Source organism: Chrysemys picta, chromosome 13, assembly GCF_011386835.1.
Source record: "Chrysemys picta bellii isolate R12L10 chromosome 13, ASM1138683v2, whole genome shotgun sequence".
Taxonomy (NCBI): domain Eukaryota; kingdom Metazoa; phylum Chordata; order Testudines; family Emydidae; genus Chrysemys; species Chrysemys picta.
In genome coordinates this window covers 28,069,148-28,088,191 of record NC_088803.1, presented here as the reverse complement: position 1 = coordinate 28,088,191, position 19,044 = coordinate 28,069,148, and the positions used below count along the sequence as shown (strand labels likewise).

General features: G+C 49.7%; 1 protein-coding gene across 1 annotated transcript; it reads right to left on the bottom strand.

Moving 5' to 3' along the window:
* Positions 1-9,716: 9,716 nt before the first annotated feature.
* On the bottom strand, positions 9,717-11,857 carry LOC135975310 (uncharacterized). Its single transcript, XM_065565712.1, has 2 exons — positions 11,281-11,857; positions 9,717-10,286 (listed from the first exon to the last, which is right to left on the bottom strand). The coding sequence occupies exons 1-2, from the start codon at positions 11,855-11,857 to the stop codon at positions 9,811-9,813; spliced, it is 1,053 nt and encodes a 350-aa protein (XP_065421784.1). The 3' UTR covers positions 9,717-9,810.
* Between the last annotated feature and the right edge of the window lie 7,187 nt (positions 11,858-19,044).

The following is a 19,044-nucleotide window of genomic DNA, read 5'->3' as shown; positions in this document are numbered from 1 at the left end:
GTGTGTGGGGGTTCAGGGAAGAGGGATGGAGCTGTGGGGATGCAGGGCAGAAGGCTGGGTGTGTGTTGGGGTGGGGGGGTGCAGGGGCAGAAGGCTGAGTGTGTGGGGGGTTCAGGGAAGAGGGATGGAGCTGTGGGGATGCAGGGCAGAAGGCTGGGTGTGTGTTGGGGTGGGGGGTGCAGGGCAGAAGGCTGAGTGTGTGGGGGGCAGGGCAGAGGGATGGGGCTGTAGGGGTGCAGGGCAGAAGGCTGGGTGTGTGTTGGGGTGGGGGGGTGCAGGGCAGAAGGCTGAGTGTGTGTGTGGGTTCAGGGCAGAGGGATGGGGCTGTGGGGGTGCAGGGCAGAAAGCTGGGTATGTGTTGGGGTGGGGGGGGCAGGACAGAGGGGTAGGGGGTGCAGGGCAGAAGGCTGGGGTGCTCCCAGCCCCCTGCCCTGAGCAGCTCAGGGCAGGGAGCTGGAAGGGATATGCCCTGTTCCACCCCCTTCCCCCAGGCTCTGTCCCTACCTCTCTCTGCATCCTCTACGGAGCTGTATGCACGCTGCCACTCTTCCCTCTCCCCTTCGCTAGGGCCATCAGCTGATTGGCCAGGGACGGAGAGGAGGCGGGGCCGGAAAGCACCGCGCTGGGGGAAGAAGCAGGGAAGGAGGGAAGCTTGGGTGCCGCAGAACCAAGCTTCTGCCTCCTGCCCCCGCAGGGGAGAGCGGGGGGCTGAGTGGGGCTGGGGGCCGGGACCGCGGCAGGGAGCTGCGTGCCACTCAGAATCGGCTCGCGTGCCGTGTTTGGCACGCATGCCGTAGGTTGCCGACCCCTGCTCTATAGCCTTTGCTAAAGTGTATGGATAGAGCTCTCAAAGCTCACTTGCTATTTTACAATCAGCCTACTATAGTATGGCCAATTCAAGCATTCAAAAATCATGAGATTGGTTTAAAAATCATGAGATTTTAAATAGTAATCATTCTGGGGGTTCATTTAATTTGCTTTCTGGTTTTTGAGCCTTTTGGGTTCACATTTTCCATCTTTCCTCTGCAACTATGAGTGCTTGAAACTTGTGTTTTCTAAAATGAAAGCTAAGATTGTCACACAATCACATGACTCCAGGATCTGGGGCTTTTGGACAAACACCATATACTGAAAAACGTACGATAAAATCACTATCACTCATGATTATTGCCCTTGTACATCACTCCCTTGGTCTCAGATCGGCGTGCAGAGGCTTCTGCCTTTGTAATTGGTTGGTACGGCAGAGAATCTAAGAGATACACCAGGGGACCTTGTGCGCCACATGACTGTCATAATGGGAGTAGGAACCTATGGAGCCCATCCAGCTCTGCCAGATTATCATGGACACAGTGTTCCCATGGGTGGTGCTGGCTCTTAATCAGGCCATGTTCAAGGTCACCTTTGCGGCACATCACCTACTCACTTACCTTACACAGATATGGGATGAAATTTTCCCCCATGCAGAGCATCCACACAAGGCCTGTGCATCACTCAACTCCCACTAAACTTCCTATCTTGAACATTAAAGGGGCCTTCTGTAGTGCACAGTCCTTTTTGATGGTCTTCTGACCTGGATGAATTTCACCCACTGTGAATGCCCTTTGGCCCCCTCCCCATCTGGGGTGCAGACTAACAAGTTGCATCTCCTTGGGGAAGATCCAGGGCAGCTTGTGTGGATTTACTGGGGCTGGTTTCCCCTGCGCAATGTTCACCACTGCCTGCATTTTGCAGTAGGACTTTCAGTGGGGTGAGTCTTTCTGCTGCTGCCACATGTTATTCTGGTTCCTAGTCCCAAGCATGATGAAACCCAGTCACAGAATCTTTCAAGGTACCACTGGACTGTAGGAAGGATGGTCTTGGGATTAAGGCAGGGGGTTGGGAAGCTGAGGATGTTGGTTCTAGCCCTGGCTCTACACAGACTTCCTAAACAACCTTAAACAAACCCCGTTTGTCCCAAAACTTGGGATAATGGTGCTTCCCCCATCTCACAGAGGTGTTTCAAAATGGATTCCATTAACACTAGTGAAGCTTTCAGTTACTGTGCTGAGTATCTGGCATGGGCCACTGCTCAAAAACAGGTTACTGGGCTAGATGGACCACTGGTTTGACCCAGTGTGGCCCCTCTTAGGGGAGCCACGGCAAAGCTATAAATAAACATGTCTGTATCTCCCTTCCCTGTGTGGTTTTACTAAAATAAGGAGCCACAACAAGAAACCAGAGATAGATAGGCAGATCCACAGTGCTGTCCTTTATCAAGCACTGCTTGGAATTGCCTTGGAGGGAAAATGTCAATGATCAGAGATGAAATGAACAAGTGTAGCAGACTTTAGGATGGCACTTGAATGCCGGGGAATCCATAAGCAATCAGAGGTCCCCACTTAGGTGCAGTGCTATTCTTGCAGCCATGGCATGCTAGAGCCCTGGTTGTTTGTTATCTGCCTTTGGGTATCATGGATTAATTTTGAACCTAATAATGTGCAAGTTTAATTTGATTTCACAGGTGGTGGGGAGGGGGTCAGAATGGACAGAAAGAAAAGAAAAGGGGAGAGACAAATGAAAACAGAGAGGAGGGAAACACACACAGAGTTTCTCTCTCTGGCCAATCTATAAAGGGTGCACTTCACCGTAAACAGACAACTGAACAAAAAGAATTTTCCCAACCTAAACATATTAAATACATTTGTCCCAGGTTCTAATGGACAGAAACTGAGCTGATAACAGACGCATGCTGGGCTGCTGTGGGGAATACCTAACGCTCATTAGAGGGGGAAAGCTGCAGGAGTGGTTGCAGTCATGAGAGGCAGGAGTTACAAGGATTTAATTTCTTGTTAATTATTGTTAAAGACACCACTGTGAACTGTTTTTAGTGAAAGCATTAGCAGAATGATGCATGGTCAAGCACTCTCCCTGGCCAAAGTTCTCCCTGCTAAAAGCACAGTGAAGAGAATAGAGTTACAGCAGGGATGTATTTGAACGATGAATGTATTAACCCTCACAGCACTGTTCTAAGATTACTAAGAACTATATAGCCAGAAATTACTTATCCCCCAGTTTGCACATGGGGAAACTGAGGCACAGAGCAGCGGATTGACTTGCCCAAGGTCATGCAGTGAGACAGTGGCAGAGCTGGGAAAAGAATACAGGAGCCATGGATTTCTGTCCCTGGCTCATTCCACTAACCACGGCTGCCTTCCCTCTTTAAAAAAAATGATTGTTTTGGAATGCTTAGTGAATCTGTTACACGCTGAAAAGTGGAGAGTGTCATTAAGAGACCATAGGAAGAGAAAAACTCCTTTGAAGAACTAAACAGGATTTTAAAAACAAAACAAAACAGGCAGAATAAAACAGCATCTCCCAGTTACCCCTTATCTTTGCAGTAACACTTGTCTGTGCTTTGCTTTCCTGGAATTTCAACAAACAGCTAGCAGCAGCTAAAAGTCCTTTGAAACAAGCTTGTATTCCCTGATTGTCAAATTAATTCAAATTAGTGAAGTACAAACCAGTTTGCCTAAAGTAAGAACCAGCCTGAATTTTCACCTAAAAATGCAAACAAACTCAGAACTTCCCCTTAAGTTTATTTAACTTTCCCCTGCCACATTATCTGTCACTTGGCTGCTGTTTTTGCATTTCTGGGATCAGGCTGGGTTGAAAATTTGAAATTTCCTGAAAAAAAAAAACTTGTTTGGAGCTAGGACTAGGTAAACATTTAATTGTGAACATTTTAATTAAACACACCATAAATTTGTTTCATCCATTTTCATGCCTCCTAAATTTGTACCTTTGTATGAATTGTAGCAAAAATGGTATGTTTGCAGCAAAATATATGCAAAGTCATGAAAATGTGCATACTGTCACATTTTGCTTGAAAACGGGACCCATTTTCAGTGGAAATTTTCTATGTAGCCTGCAAATAATCAAGAAAACAGGGCCAATACAGAATGTGCATTGAAATTAGAAAGTGACCAGCCTCTGAATATGGCAAAATGCACTGCGTGGGTTCCAGTCTAGAACACAGGGCCCTGCACGAAGCCTTTCTGAAGGATAAAAGGTTATTTTGGGTGGGGGGAGAGGGAAATATTCCAGAACATGTGTTCCTGCCAACTCCAAACATTCAAAAAGCATGTGTCTGGCCCCCCCACAATCATGAGACTGGCTTAAAAATCATGAGATTAATAAATAATAATAATAATGATTAATAATAAATGTTGGTTGCTTTTTATTTGCCTTCTGATTTTTGAGCCTTTAGGGCAGGGGTCGGCAACTTTCAGAAGTGGTGTGCCGAGTCTTCGTTTATTCACTCTAATTTAAGGTTTTGCGTGCCAGTCAGACATTTTAATGTTTTTAGAAGATCTCTTTCTATAAGTCTATAATATATAACTAAACTATTGTTGTATGTAAAGTAAATAAGGTTTTTAAAATGTTTAAGTAACTTCATTTAAAATTAAATTAAAATGAATGCAGAGCCCCCTGGACACGGTGACCAGGACCTGGGCAGTGTGAGTGCCACTGAAAATCAGCTCGCGTGCCGCCTTCGGCACACGTGCCATAGGTTGCCTACCCCTGCTTTAGGGTTATACTCAGGTCACATTATCAAGCTTTTCTGCACAAACCATGTGGGCTAGAAACTTATTTGATTTTAGTTTTTTAAAATTCCTGGAATTTTAAGAAAAACACCCAGCATGAAATCCTGGCCCTGTGGAAATTGATGGGTGTTTTGCTATTTACATCAGTGAAGGCAGGATTCCATCCCAAATATCAGAAAACTCATGATAAATTGCAAGAGTTGGCCAGGTTGTGTTTGGATGATGACAACATCTGAGGACTGTACTGAGGAACTGGAGTGGCGTGGGCGTGTGTTAAACATGGTTCAATTAGCCGGGGGGAGGGAGGGAACCAGTGTTTTCAGCTGTGAGCGCAAGGGAGCTGCTTTGCTAGTGCACTCATTCAATTTAAAGAGCGGAGTGCATCTGTCCCTCAGTAAGATCCTCCATCTTGAATCACCTTGCAGCCTTTCTGCCAGGAGTGGGCAGCCTGGTGGATTTCTTGCACGTAAAGGTTCAGTACACGGAAAGTGGAATCACTGCTCCATAGAGCACATATTGCCCATCTTTCCATCTACACTAACTGATCTTGACTTTGCCCATCAATAGTGGTTCGGATAGATTATTCTTGCCCTTAGAGAATATACTACAGTACACAGGTGCTATGAGGATGGGGACCATGTAAGAACCTAGATAGGTATTGGCCCAGAACACTACTGCAAGCTGTACTTTTGGAAGCAGAACAAGCTTTTTCTTCTTCTCTTCTGTACCTCACTCATCAAATCAGCTTTCTCCCCCTTCCCCGGCTCGTCCCTGCCTTTGCTCGCCATTCACTAGTATTTATTGCTTTTCTTATGTCTTTAAGGAAGAAAGAATGCACTGTGAATCATGACTTTGGCTCAATCTCCTATTGTCAGGCCTGTCTGGTGAAACATTACAAATGAAAGAGAATAAAGCTAGAAGCAGGACTGAAGGGAGTTGGCTGGATTTATTCCACCCCTTCACTTTTCTTGCGCTGCATCTCTTTTGTATAGAAACGTCTTCAATTGACACCATTTTTTATGATAAAAAGAAGTGTCAGGGCCATCCTATGAATCAGAGGGAGCTGAAATTCTGCTAATAGCTGAAAGCTTTTATTTGTCCAGCCATAAACAATCCTAATCATTCCAGTAAAACCAAGCCCATTTTAAGCAGCACTCTTGTAGATCAATTCCTTTTTCTAATTAAATGTAAAGCTTAGACACATTTCTGGCCATAGGGCCTGCTTGGGACACAGCGCCAATCTTCTATTACAAGGCTCCATCAAGTCCCAGGCATCAGTGCCAGTCAACCATATGCTCAATTAAGTCAAACCTTAACCATGAACTGGAAATAATAATAAATAAAAATAACATCTTACATTTGTATGCCACCTTGCTTCCCAGATGGATCCCAAAGCGCCACACATACGATGCAGGTAGGAATTGCTTCACCCAGTGCTGGAGTACGGCTCTTTGGGGTGGTACCTCTTAACACTGCGCTGGGCCACTAGATAGAGGTTTAAGACAGGGAGTGGAGAATACTGCATATAGGTGAAATGGTCGGGAGAATCCAGAGAGTCAGAAAGTAATCATCCACGTTAGAAATTGGCCAGGACGAGGGGGCTGTCACTCCTGCACCTTGCAAAAGGATGTCTAGTGATCACAGGTGGCTAGAATCTCAATTTCACAGCTCAGGTGATAAAAGATGGCACCCTTGTAAAAAATGGGACCAGTATTGATTCTGGGGAGGAAAGTGCATACAAATGATTCACCAGCATCACTACCTGGATTTTCATTGGTAGTCTCCTCCCCAAGCACTGACTAGGCTTAGAAACTGAAGATGGACAGAGAGAGCCTGCTTAGTGAAGCACAGAACTCATTAAATCACACACACACACACACACACACACACACACACACACACACACACACACACACACACACACACAGAATGGCCTGTTAGAGTCACTGGTGTGAAGCCACAAAGCACCTGCCTATGGGCAAAACTTTTAGGTCAGCTGCGAATGGAGTTCACATAACTCTGTTCCTCATCATGGATTCAAGAAAAGGTTTGAGCTGTTTTCATGTGGCAGCAAATTGGGAGCATTTACTGCCCAAGCTACAATAACTGCCTCCCATTACCCAGTTTATGAGGCAAACTTCTGCACACTCATCTGCTTGGCAAATTGGGAGCAGTCACTGGTTCATGAATCTCCAGACCCGTGAATGCTACCAGCTGGGAATGGCTGCAGGCTCGGGTTATATTTTGTTAGTGGCAGACTCAGTTTAGTAAAGCATGAACAGAGCTACAATACTAGCCAGCAGTCCGGAGTCATAAATTGTTTCTCCGAATGCCTCTGGAAATAGGGCATGGCAAATTGCTTTATAGTGTATTTGTGATAACCGTGCTGAAGAAAACAGTATTTAAATACAAAGCCCTGGTAAGGAGGGGAAGGGGAAGTGAAATACATAGGCTGAGTAATCAGGGGCCTATGGAGGAATACAGTTCTGTGGTTGGAGGGACAGCAGGGAATAAGTAGTGTAAGGTGAAGGTCTGGGTTTCTTTAGTAGTGGTAGTATGTCATTTGTTCTTTTAGGGACTGATTCAAAGCCTGTTGCAGTCAGCAGAGTCTTTCCATTGACTTTAATGGGCTTTGGATCAGACTCTCGAAGTTTAGTGCTGGTGAAAGACGCCAGATGGTGTTCAGGGAGACAGACGCCTTCCATAGCTCCACCAGAGCTGGCCAGAGCACGGCAGAGAATTCTGAAATAAATGAAAAAATCATTCCGAAACAGAATGAAACATTACATTTTCATTTCCCCCAGGGACGACATTAAGGCCTTGTCTACACTACGAGAGTAGTTCGATTTTACTTGCATCGAATTTTTGTAATCGATATTGCAAAGTCGAACGTGTGTGTCCACACTAAGGACAGTAATTCGACTTTGTGCGTCCACACTAACGGTGATAGCGTCGACATTCGAAGCGGTGCACTGTGGTCAGCTATCCCACAGTTCCCGCAGTCCCCTCTGCCCATTGGAATTCTGGGTGTAGCCGGCAATGCCTTCTGGGTAACAAAATGAGTCGAGGGTGCTTTTGGGAAACTGTCGTCATCCGTCCATCACTCCCGCCCTCCCTCCCTGAAAGCGCCGGCGGGAAAACAGTTCGCGCGCTTTTCCAGTCATTGACAGCGCGGACGCCACTGTACTCCGAGCATGGAGCCCGCTGCGACCATCGCTGCAGTTGTGGCCGCTCTCAACGTCTCGCAGCTTATCATAAAGGTTTCCCTGAGGCAGATGCAGAAAAGTCAGGCGAGGAGGCTACGGCACCGCGGTGATGTCCTGAAGTCTGAGAGTAGCACAGACCTGTCAGAAAGCAGGCGACCCAGCGCCGAGGACATCACAGTGGCAATGGGTCATGTTGATGCCGTGGAACGGCGATTCTGGGCACGGGAAACAAGCACTGAGTGGTGGGACCGCATAGTGCTGCAGGTCTGGGATGAATCCCAGTGGCTGCGAAACTTTCGCATGCGGAAGGGAACTTTCCTGGAACTTTGTGAGTTGCTGTCCCCTGCCCTGAAGCGCAGTGACACCCGGTTGCGAGCTGCACTGAGTGTACAGAAGCGAGTGGCCATAGCCCTGTGGAAGCTTGCAACGCCAGACAGCTACCGGTCAGTCGCGAACCAGTTTGGGGTGGGCAAATCTACCGTGGGGGTTGTTGTGATGCAAGTAGCGAAGGCAATCGTTGATGTACTGCTGCCAAAGGTAGTGACCCTGGGAAACGTGGAGGCGATCATAGATGGCTTCGCAGCGATGGGATTCCCAAACTGCGGTGGGGCCATAGATGGAACTCACATCCCTATCCTGGCACCGGACCACCAGGCCACCCAGTACATTAACCGAAAGGGATACTTTTCCATGGTGCTGCAAGCACTGGTGGACCACAGGGGACGTTTTACCAACATCTACGTGGGATGGCCGGGCAAGGTTCATGACGCTCGTGTTTTCAGGAACTCTGGTCTGTTTAGACGGCTGCAACAAGGTATTTACTTCCCGGACCACAAAATAACTGTTGGGGATGTGGAGATGCCTATAGTCATCCTCGGGGACCCAGCCTACCCGCTAATGCCCTGGCTCATGAAGCCCTATACTGGCGCCCTGGACACTGAAAAAGAACTCTTCAACTACCGGCTGAGCAAGTGCAGAATGGTGGTGGAGTGTGCTTTTGGCCGTCTCAAGGGGAGATGGAGAAGCTTACTGACTCGCTGTGATCTCAGCGAAACCAATATCCCCATTGTTATAGCAGCTTGCTGTGTGCTCCACAATCTCTGTGAGAGCAAGGGGGAGACCTTTATGGCGGGGTGGGAGGTTGAGGAAAATAGCCTGGCTGGTGATTACTCACAGCCAGACAGCCGGGCGATTAGAAGAGACCAGCGGGAAGCGCTGTGCATCCGGGAGGCTTTGAAAGCAAAGTTCCTGAGTGAGCAGGGTAACCTGTGATTTTATAGTTTGTGTACTGAGAAGCTAAACCTGCCCCCGTTTCTTTACCCAGGTAATGTTGACTATCCTATCCAGTTACATACCCCCTTCACCCCCCCTCCAACACACGTGTCGAAATAAAAATAGTTCTACTTTGTTAAAGCACACCGTTTTCTTTAATACTGTTTTAGCGGGAATTTTTTAAAACTGGGACGCAGACTGTGGTGCGGGGCGGGTCTAGTGTTGTGATGCGAATGCAGCTTCTAAACTCAAGGATTGACAGGCTCCGCTGCGGTGGGATGCTTGTTTCAACGGAGCCTGTCACCCCTCCTGATCGGGACTGTGTGTATGGGAGGTCTATTTGACTTTGTGGCAGGGGGAGGACGGTTACAGATCCCATGCTGTGTGGCTCTGTGATCCTGTCTAAGGACCGGCGCTTAAGATCTGTAACTGCCCTCCCCCGCCACAAAGTCACAGAGCAACCCACCCCCCCCAACATTACATCAAAACAACCTCCCAGACTAACCGGGGCAACTAGTCACTGCATCACTGCACTGTGTATGTGCCCTGCTGCTGTGCCTGCCCCCGACTATGTACCCTGCCAAAGGAGACTGTCCTGTCCAATTTCCAACCCCCTTTCCCCTCCTCCTCCAAAAGAACATGATTGAAACAGTAGTTAACAGAAACGAATTTTTTATTATCAACTACACATGGCATTGGGAGGTGAAACTTGGACGTGGGCTTGTGTCAGGCGGGAAGGAAAGAACTTTTCAAATTTTGGGAAATGAGAGCCTTCTGCTACTAGAGCTCTCTGCAGGGGTGGAGTGAGAGTTAGCAGGGACTCTGCCGCCTCTCCTTCTTTGCACTTTGGGTGAGGTGGGTATGGGACTTGGTGGCGGGGGAGGGCGGTTAGAGATGGACTGCAGCGGGGCTCTGTCCTCCTGCCTCCGTTCCTGCAGAACATCCACAAGGCGCCGGAGTGTGTCCGTTTGCTCCCTCAGTAGTCCAAGCAGCGTTAGAGTCGCCTGCTGGTCTTCCTGCCGCCACCTCTCCTCCCGATCCATGTTGGCTTGGTGCATTCGGGTCAAGTTCTCCCGCCACTGGGTCTGCTGTGCTGCCTGGGCTTGGGAAGAGGCCATAAGCTCAGAGAACATGTCCTCCCGTGTCCTCTTCTTCCTACGCCTAATCCGCGCTAGCCTCTGGGAGTGTGATTCCAGGCTAGGTTGTGAGACAGTCGCAGACGGGGCTGTGGAAATGGGAAAAAGGGAGTGAATTCCTCTGAAAGATAAATGTAGTTGTGAACAAAGAACATAGTCTTTCTCTGTGAACAAGACCATGCACAGCACCTTTCACATGCGCACTCAGCACAAGGTCGAATTCTCGGCCTTCGCATTCTGTGCCTGGGGTCTTGAACAGCACATTTGAGAAGCGAGGCAGCACAACGGAATTTCTGTTGCAGGCAGACATGGTAAGCCGTACACTTGTGGCAGTTTAAAACTTTTATATTACCACTGGCCTCATTTCACATTTAAATCAATGTCAGTCCCTGCTGCCAGCAATCCGGCAAGCGGGAACTCTGCCCCTGTCCCACCCCCTCGCGGCTGTCCCCGGGAACGATCCCTTTCGGCTGCCCCTCTCCCGCCTCCACCGCGTGGCTGCAAACCAGCGGTGACAGTTCTGTAAAGGAACGGGAAAGCAGTCCCAACACTAACATTCCCCTACCTAATTAAAAGCAGGTCACCATGGCCGACATCACCCTGATGAGGATCTCCGAGAGCGACAAAGAGAGAATGCTCCGGGAAAGCCTCCAAAGACCAGGGCCGTATGCCGCCCTGCTGTGCAGAGCAATGATCCCCGAGTACCTGATAATCTCGTGGCGCGGCAACGTGTCGTACTTCGGAGGACCCAATAAGGCCGCTCTCCCCAAGAACCTCATGCAACGGCTTTCAAGTTACCTCCAGGAGAGCTTCATCGAGATGTCCCAGGAGGATTACTGCTCTATCCCCGCACATATAGACCGCATTTTACTGTAGCTGCAGTAGCAGGGAATACACAGTAGAGCGGCTTGTGCAGGACAATCACTGAAAACCGGACATTGCTAGATTTCTTTTCAAAACTTGCACTGCCCCTTACTAAACCGTTAAGCGCCTAGGGCACACTAATCATGAACAACCCATTCTTTTAATTGTTAATATTCCTGTTTTGTTAAAAATAAATGTTTAGATGTTTACAACACTTACTGGCTGATCCTTCACCAGATTCTGTGTCCGGGGTAATGGCTGGGGACGCTTCATAGGGGATCTCTGTAAGGGTGATGAAGAGATCCTGGCTGTCGGGGAAATCAGCGTTGTGAGAGCTGCCAACTGCCTCGCCCTCCTCATCTCCTTCCTCATCTTCCCCGTCCCCTAACATGTCTGAGGAACCGGCCGTGGACAGTATCCCATCCTCAGAGTCCACGGTCACTGGTGGGGTAGTGGTGGCGGCAGCACCGAGGATGGAATGCAGTGCCTCGTAGAAACGGGATGTCTGGGGATGGGATCCGGAGCGTCCGTTTGCCTCTTTGGTCTTCTGGTAGCCTTGTCTCAGCTCCTTGATTTTCACGCGGCACTGCGTTGCATCCCGGCTGTATCCTCTCTCTGCCATGTCTTTAGAGATCTTCTCGTAGATCTTTGCATTCCTTCTTTTGGATCGCAGCTCGGAAAGCACGGACTCATCGCCCCACACAGCGATGAGATCCAAGACTTCACGATCAGTCCATGCTGGGGCTCTCTTTCTATTCACAGACTGCATGGCCATCACTGCTGGAGAGCTCTGCATCGTTGCCAGTGCTGCTGTGCTCGCCACGATGTCCAGACAGGAAATGAGATTCAAACTGGCCAGACAGGAAAAGGAATTCAAATTCAAATTTTCCCGGGGCTTTTCCTGTGTGGCTGGTCAGAGCATCCGAGCTCGCACTGCTGTCCAGAGCGTCAACAGAGTGGTGCACTGTGGGATAGCTCCCGGAGCTATTAGCGTCGATTTCCATCCACACCTAGCCTAATTCGACATGGCCATGTCGAATTTAGCGCTACTCCCCTCGTCGGGGAGGAGTACAGAAGTCGAATTAAAGAGACCTCTATGTCGAACTAAATAGCATCGCAGTGTGGACGGGTGCAGGGTTAATTCGATTTAACGGCGCTAACTTCGACATAAACGCCTAGTGTAGACCAGGCCTCAGTTTCAAGCTTCTCTAAATGCTTCTGAGCATCAGTAGCCCACCAGAGGGAGAGCCAGGCAACTCAGGAGCCTGGATGCCAGGGCTCTCAGAGCGTCTGAGGAGCCAGGAGACCCAGGCCCAGGCAGGCTGCCCTTGTGAGCTGCCCTGGAGCTGCAGACTTTGGAAGTCCTGGGAGCCCAGGCAGCAGAGGGGCCGTGAGTTTGTGAGCTTGGGAACCGGGACTCTTAGGGGTTCCAGGCGCCACATGAGCCCATGAGGTGGACTGCCAAGGAGCTGTGAACCTGGAAGCCTAGGATTGCCAAGAGCCTGTTGGGCGAGCTGGTGGGAAAGCAGGCAGGTTTGGAAACATGCCTGGCAGGCCAGTTTCCCTCAGAAATCCATCTGGTTTTGATCAGAATGTCATCAGAATCGCTACATTACCACAGAATACGTCAATCTCGACCCATTGGCCTTTTCTGATGGAAAAAAATGTTCTGCCTGCCAATTTCCAACCAGCTCTAATATCTATAGAATACTCACAGCCAAAGCAGTAGTACAATAATTCATCCTCCTCTATCAACGTACTTCAATCCTATCCTGCTGGGACTATCTGTAGGGGTGTTTCCTCCACTCAGGCAAATCATTGAGGTTGTTGGGGGTTGTCTGCTAGGCTCTGGACTGACACCCAGTAACTCATTTCATGTAGGTCACCAAACAAATGGAGGAACTTTTGATCATTACTGATATCATCTAAATGGAAGCTGATAACCTAGAGGTGTTGGGTTCAATATCTCATAACCAGTCCTTGAGTTATTGGGACCTCCTTGGTCTTAGGAATGATCTGGAGCCTCTGCAGAAAAATGGGAAGATGAAGGATGTTTCTGTGCATCTTGAGTAGAAAATGATGCTATTGGGGCAAGATTTTCAGAAAGCACTGGGTATCCACCCTCTGAAAATCTGGCCTCTTTAAAGTGTCTCAAGCTGGGCACCCAAAAACTGAGGCAACCGAAATCACCAGTCATTTAAGAAAGGTCATTGTTGTTAAATGAAAGCAACTGTGTGTTTGAGTCGTGTGGCTTGCAGACTCACGTGGGAACATGCTCTCAGGTGTCTGTATGTGGTGGAGAATGGCCCAGTGTCAGTACAAAGCTCAACTACCACTTCCATGGCTTCGGGAGTGCACAGGCCATGTAGGCTTTCTGCACAGTGGGGATTTTCAGCCCAGATGGCTTGGTGTGGATTATAGGAGGTGTTTTTGTCCTTCTCACATGGGGTGAGCGAATCTGGAGATGGTCAGGGTTTTAATTAGCGACAGAAGGACTGGTTCAGTTAAAACAAGAACCAAACTTGTTGAAGTTAAACTTTGGTCGCTTTTTGTCCCTTTTTACTCACCTCTGCCCCTCTCCCTTCCTGTAGGGCTGGTAAGAAAATGGAAGAAAAACTCACTGTTTTTTTGTGGTGTGGTTTTTTTTTTTGTCCAACATATTTTTCTCACCAACTCTACTGCTTAATTTCAGCTCGGAGTTGGGATTGGAAGCAGAAGAGCCAAAATGCCATGAGATTTCCACCCCGTTGTTAGAGGGGCCAGATCACATGATGCATCAGGATGGCTTTGTAAAGCTGCACTAAAACCATGGAACAACCACTAATCCTTGCTGTGTTGTGGGATATTTGGATGGTGTAGCACTACCAAGTGGTATCTGCACTACTTGCTTTTCCTCAGCTGTTCGGTGGTCGGTGGAAGGTGCTGGAGGGGAGGGGGCAGAGTAGGGGCAGGAAGAGGCGGAGCAAGGGTGGGGCCTTGGAGGGAAGTGGTGGAGTGGGGGCGAGGCCTCGGGGCAGAGCAGGGGTGGAGCACCCACCCAGAAAGAAGAAAGTTGGCACCTGTGTGGCTAGGGTTAAGGAACCAAAGAGTTTCTACATCCTAATGATTCCTGAGTGCTGGGACAGCCCCTTGGGGGTCACAGGCAGCTGGCCTAAGTGGGAGCAGTCTTAAAATTGCTCTAACTTGTGCCTAAGACATTGGACTGGCTTCATGCCACCTTTGAAAACCACCGCTTCCTCCCACAGCTGCACTAAGCTCTTCTCAGCTGTAGCTGGGAATCTGGCCCATGAGACTTAGGTCACTCAGACAAGCATCTAAACTTTGAAGCAGTTCCTTGAAACTCACAGCCTTTCCCCATCACTGGCTCTGATTTGGATTTGGTTGAAAAAGTAAAAACCCAGCCATGCCCCTTGACCATGTTAAAAAGAATCTGCATTCAGCAGTGCATCAACCATGCTTCCTACAACACTCACCAGAGAACACGTCCTGCATCCCACACAGCTGACTGCCCCTTCCTCTGCAATCAACTTCCAGAGCACAGGTTTCTTGTTGGCTAAATGCTGCCAGTAGGTGCCCTCTTCCATTTGCTTGTGAGCTGTGTACTGCATCCTGGAGCACTGGACCTTGGCTGTTCACTTTCCTGTTGCTGACTTTGGTAGGGTTACCATATTTCAGCAAGAAAAAAAGGGGACGGGAGGAGCCCCGCCCTAGCCCCGCCCCTGCCCCTCCCACTTCCCACCCCCCCAGAACCCCCAACCCTCCCCCCGTTCCTTGTCCCCTGACTGCCCCCTCCTGGGACCCCTGCCCCTAACTGCCCCCCCAGGACTCCACTCCCTATCTAAGCCTCCCTGCCTCTTGTCCCCTGACTGCCCCAACCCTTATCCACACCCCCACCCCCAGACAGACCCCTGGGACTCCCACGCCCCATCCAACCACTCCCCACCCCCTGACAGCCCCCCCCCAGAACTCCCAACCCATCTAAACCCCTCTGCTCCCTGTCCCCTGACTGCTCCGATCCATCTCCCCACCCCTGCCACCTGACAGCCCCCCCCAGAACTCCCAAACACTCCCCCCCTGCTCCTTGTCCCCTGACTGCCCCCTCCTGGGACCCCTGCTCCTAACTGCCCTCCAGAACCCCACCCCCTACCTAAGACTCCCTGTTCCTTGTCCCCTAACTGCCCCCTCCTAAGACGCCCCCCAACTGCCCCCCAGGACCCTACCCCCTACCTGTACCCTGACTGCCCAAAACTTTCTCCACTCCCCCCAAAAAGCCCCCCCCCCGTTTCTTGACTGCCACCTCCAGAACCTTCCTGCCCCCTGACCTCCTTACCCTGCTGCTCAGAACAGAGTGTTGGGCTCTGTGCAGCCGAGCCGGACACGTGGCTGAGCTCCCCAGCACAACAAAACCCGGTCCCTGGCCCTGCACAACAAAACCCGGTCCCTGGCCCTGCACAGTGCTGCCGGACTGGGCTGCAAGGGAGCTGCCGGCTCAGAATGCAGGGCGGATCCGGCTCCTCTACAGCTGCTCCTGAGTCCAGCCCGGGACTTCCCTGCAGCCCTCCCAGCCGCTCGCTCTGCTCTGCCGGGGGGAAATCCCGGACATTGTGAGTGCTTTACAAATTCCCCCCGGACGCTATTTTTAGCACAAAAAGGAGGACATGTCCGGGTAAATCCGGACGAATGGTAACCCTAGACTTTGGTATTGCAGTGCAGCTGCAGGAAGAAATGTTGTCACAGATCTCAATGTCTGTTTAACCTGTGTTCTATGGGGCAAAGGAGAACAGAGCGTCTTTGTGCAGGTTCACGTGCTCAGTTTGCCAAGCCTCTGTTTCCCAGGAGTTTGCTGGAGAGATGCTATGGGCTTACAAAGTGACAGGACAATCACATATGCAGTGGCCCTAATCCATGCTGGGAGAGTCACGAAATCTCTGTCTGTTTAGCCGTCACTGTGATAACATCATTAACAGAGTTTGTTTCCCATACAGGGACAGCAATGCACATTAGGGCTGATGTTTCAAAGGCCACATGGAAGGCTTTTGCTTGCCTTTACCTGCTAATTAACACACACAGAGTGAGTGGAGTTCCTGGCATCAGTGGGCTGCTGTTTGCAGTGCCATTCTGCATGCTGCATTGTGAATTAATGCTTTGAACTCTCGGCACATATTAGAGCACTTGCTACTTTCATTCCAAATGGACTGTGTGATGGAGTATACAAACCCCACACTGGACAACACACAGTTACCCTACTCTAGGCTCACCCCCGCCATGACACGCCAGCAAGCCATGCACAGGCTGGAGGAGGAGTTAAAAGGGAAGCAGGACAGACCAGTTGGGGGCAGAGCAGAGAAGAGAGCAGACCTGCAACTCTCAGCTCCTGAAGAAAGGGCTGACTGAAGGCGGGAACTTTCCCGACAACCATTGCCTCCCTAACAGAAGGGAGGAGGACCTGATCCTGATCCGGATACCCCCCAACCCATACTCTCTCAGTTTGTGTTAATTTCCCTTGTTTTCTGTTTGCGGACTACCACGGAAGAGGAGAGACATTGGAGTGACCTGGCTGGAGGGCCAAGTCGCAGGAAAAGGCAGGCCACTGCAGAAGCAAATCAGCCAGTGGCAGCAGACCCAGTGAGAGAGAGCTGCCATGCCACACCTGGCCGAGGAGGCACCAGCAATGAGCCGACCCCTTCACAACTAGGGGAGAAAACAGGCATCCTGCCCACCCTGGGAAAGAAGACAGGATTGATGGACTCAAGATTGTCAAACACCCTAGACCTAGAGACATGGGCTCGTAGGTCAGGCAACATGGACCTAGAGCAACTTCTCAAATGGATGACTGAGAACCAGCAGCAACTCCTGCAGCAAATGGATGCCCAGGAATTAGGGGCACAAATTGCAGGAACAGCAGCAAAGGCTGGTCCAACAGGTAGTGGCCCTGATGCAGCCTCAGGGTCTCCCCAGGGCTTCGCCTCCAGGGGCTGTAGGCCCAGGCCCAATGGCCCTGCCTGTGCCAGTGAAACTCACAAAGATGGGCCCTGAGGATGACCCAGAGACTTTCCTGGTAACTTTTGAGCAAGAGGCGACAGCAGCCTAGTCGTCACCTGACCAGTAGACCACCCTGTTGATGCTTTACTTGACAGGACCAGCGCAAGTTGCATATCGGGGGCTGGATGCAGCATCTGCACAAGCCTATGCTCAGCCACACTTGACTACCCTGACATCACAGAAGAGACCCTTTGACAGAGCATCCATGTGGAGAAAAGGCCCTGGGAAGCCCAGCCCCAGGTGGTCACCCAGAAATTGAAAGACCTATCTGGAGGTAGTTAAAGCCGCAGGCTCAGACTGGAGTCGAGCTGGCCGAGCTCATTATGGTGGAGCAGTTCGCTCACATCCGGCTGGGACTAGGGTGCTCAAACACTGGCCAGAGTCCCTAGCCAATGCTGTCAGGTTGATGGAGAATTATTTCATGGCAGAAATGGGTCTGATGGCATCACACAAGCAACTGTCTGTGGCCAAGGGGGCCCTGGACTCCAGGGAGGGCCTAACCAGGTGAACCAGCAATCCAACAGGGTGGTCTCAGAAGCATCAGTCTCTATGGGACCCAGCATCTCAGGCCTCAGCCCAGACAAAGGCCCCTGGGATCACTGTGGGAACCTCCACTGAAGAGCCATTCGGGGGGAGCAGACAAACCACATACTGAAGGGCTACCTCAGTTATCAGGCTCAAGGCCAGTGGCTACTTGGCCAGAAGTGGGGCTTGCTTTTCATGTGGGTGCCCAGGTAACCAGTATCACAAGTGCCCTTATATCAGGGGTTCTCAAACTTCATGGTACCATGACCCCCTTCTGACAATAAAAATTACTACACGACCCCAGGAGGGGGGACTGAAGCTTGAGCCTGCCTGAGCCTCAATGCTGTGGGTGGGAGGGCCAAAGCCAAAGCCCGAGCCCCACTGCTCTGGGCGGGAGGAGGCAGAGCAAAGCTGAAGCCCCAGGGCTTCAGCCCCAGGCAGGGGGCCTGTAACCTGAGACTGAAGCCCTTGGGCTTTGACTTCAGCCCTGGGCTGTGGGGCTCAGGCTTCGTCTTTGGCCCCAGGCCTTAGCAAGTCTAAGCCAGCCCTGGGACCCCAAAGTATCCACTTTGGGGTCCTGAACCACAGTTTGAGAACTGCTGCCCTATATGGAGTGTGGTTATGGACAGGTGTGGACAGCAGAAAGCCATGCCCTTAACGAATCCTGGCTAAAGTAACGCTCCTGTTCAGATAAATGGAACTGAGGTAAAGGGCCTGGTGATTCCAGGTGTGGGCAGACCCTGGTCCAGGATGACTTCGTCCCAAACCATGACTATCTTTCTACAGAGTATCCCTGAGACATTAACCCCTATCCCAGTGCATGTGTGCAGTTGAGTGTAGGGGAAAACACAAAGTTCCTTGTAGTGAGGCTGGCCTCAACACTAGTCTACCCCATTATCTTGAGTCAGGCTTGGGAGTATTTCTCTGAAGTACTGAAGCTAGGGCTGTCGAGCGATTAAAAAAATTAATCGTGATTAATTGCATGATTAAAAAAAGTATTTGTGATTAATTGTGCGATTAATCACACTGTTAAACAATAATAGAATACCATTTATTTAAATATTTTTGGATGTTTTCTACATTTTCAAATATATTGATTTCAATTACAACACATACAAAACGTACAGTGCTCACTTTATTTTTATTACAAATATTTGTACTGTAAAAAACAAAAGTAATAGTATTTTTCAATTCACCTAGCACAAGTGCTGCAGTACAATCTTTTTATCATGAAAGTTGAACTTACAAATGGAGAATTATGTATAAAAAAATAACTGCACTCAAAAACAAAACAATGTAAAACTTGAGAGCTTACAAGTCCACTCAGTCCTTCTTCTTGTTCAGCTAATCACGTAGACAAACAAGTTTGTTTACATTTGTAGGAGATAATGCTGCCCACTTCTTTTTCACAATGTC

What these genes read in the sequence shown, in the direction of transcription:
- LOC135975310 (XM_065565712.1), bottom strand. Translation starts at nt 11,857, where the DNA reads ATGCAGAGCTCTCCAGCAGTGATGGCCATGCAGTCTGTGAATAGAAAG. An exon ending in ATCTGGTGAAGGATCAGCCA is followed by an intron (nt 10,287 to 11,280) that starts GTAAGTGTTGTA and finishes CCATTTCCACAG; the next exon opens with CCCCGTCTGCGACTGTCTCA.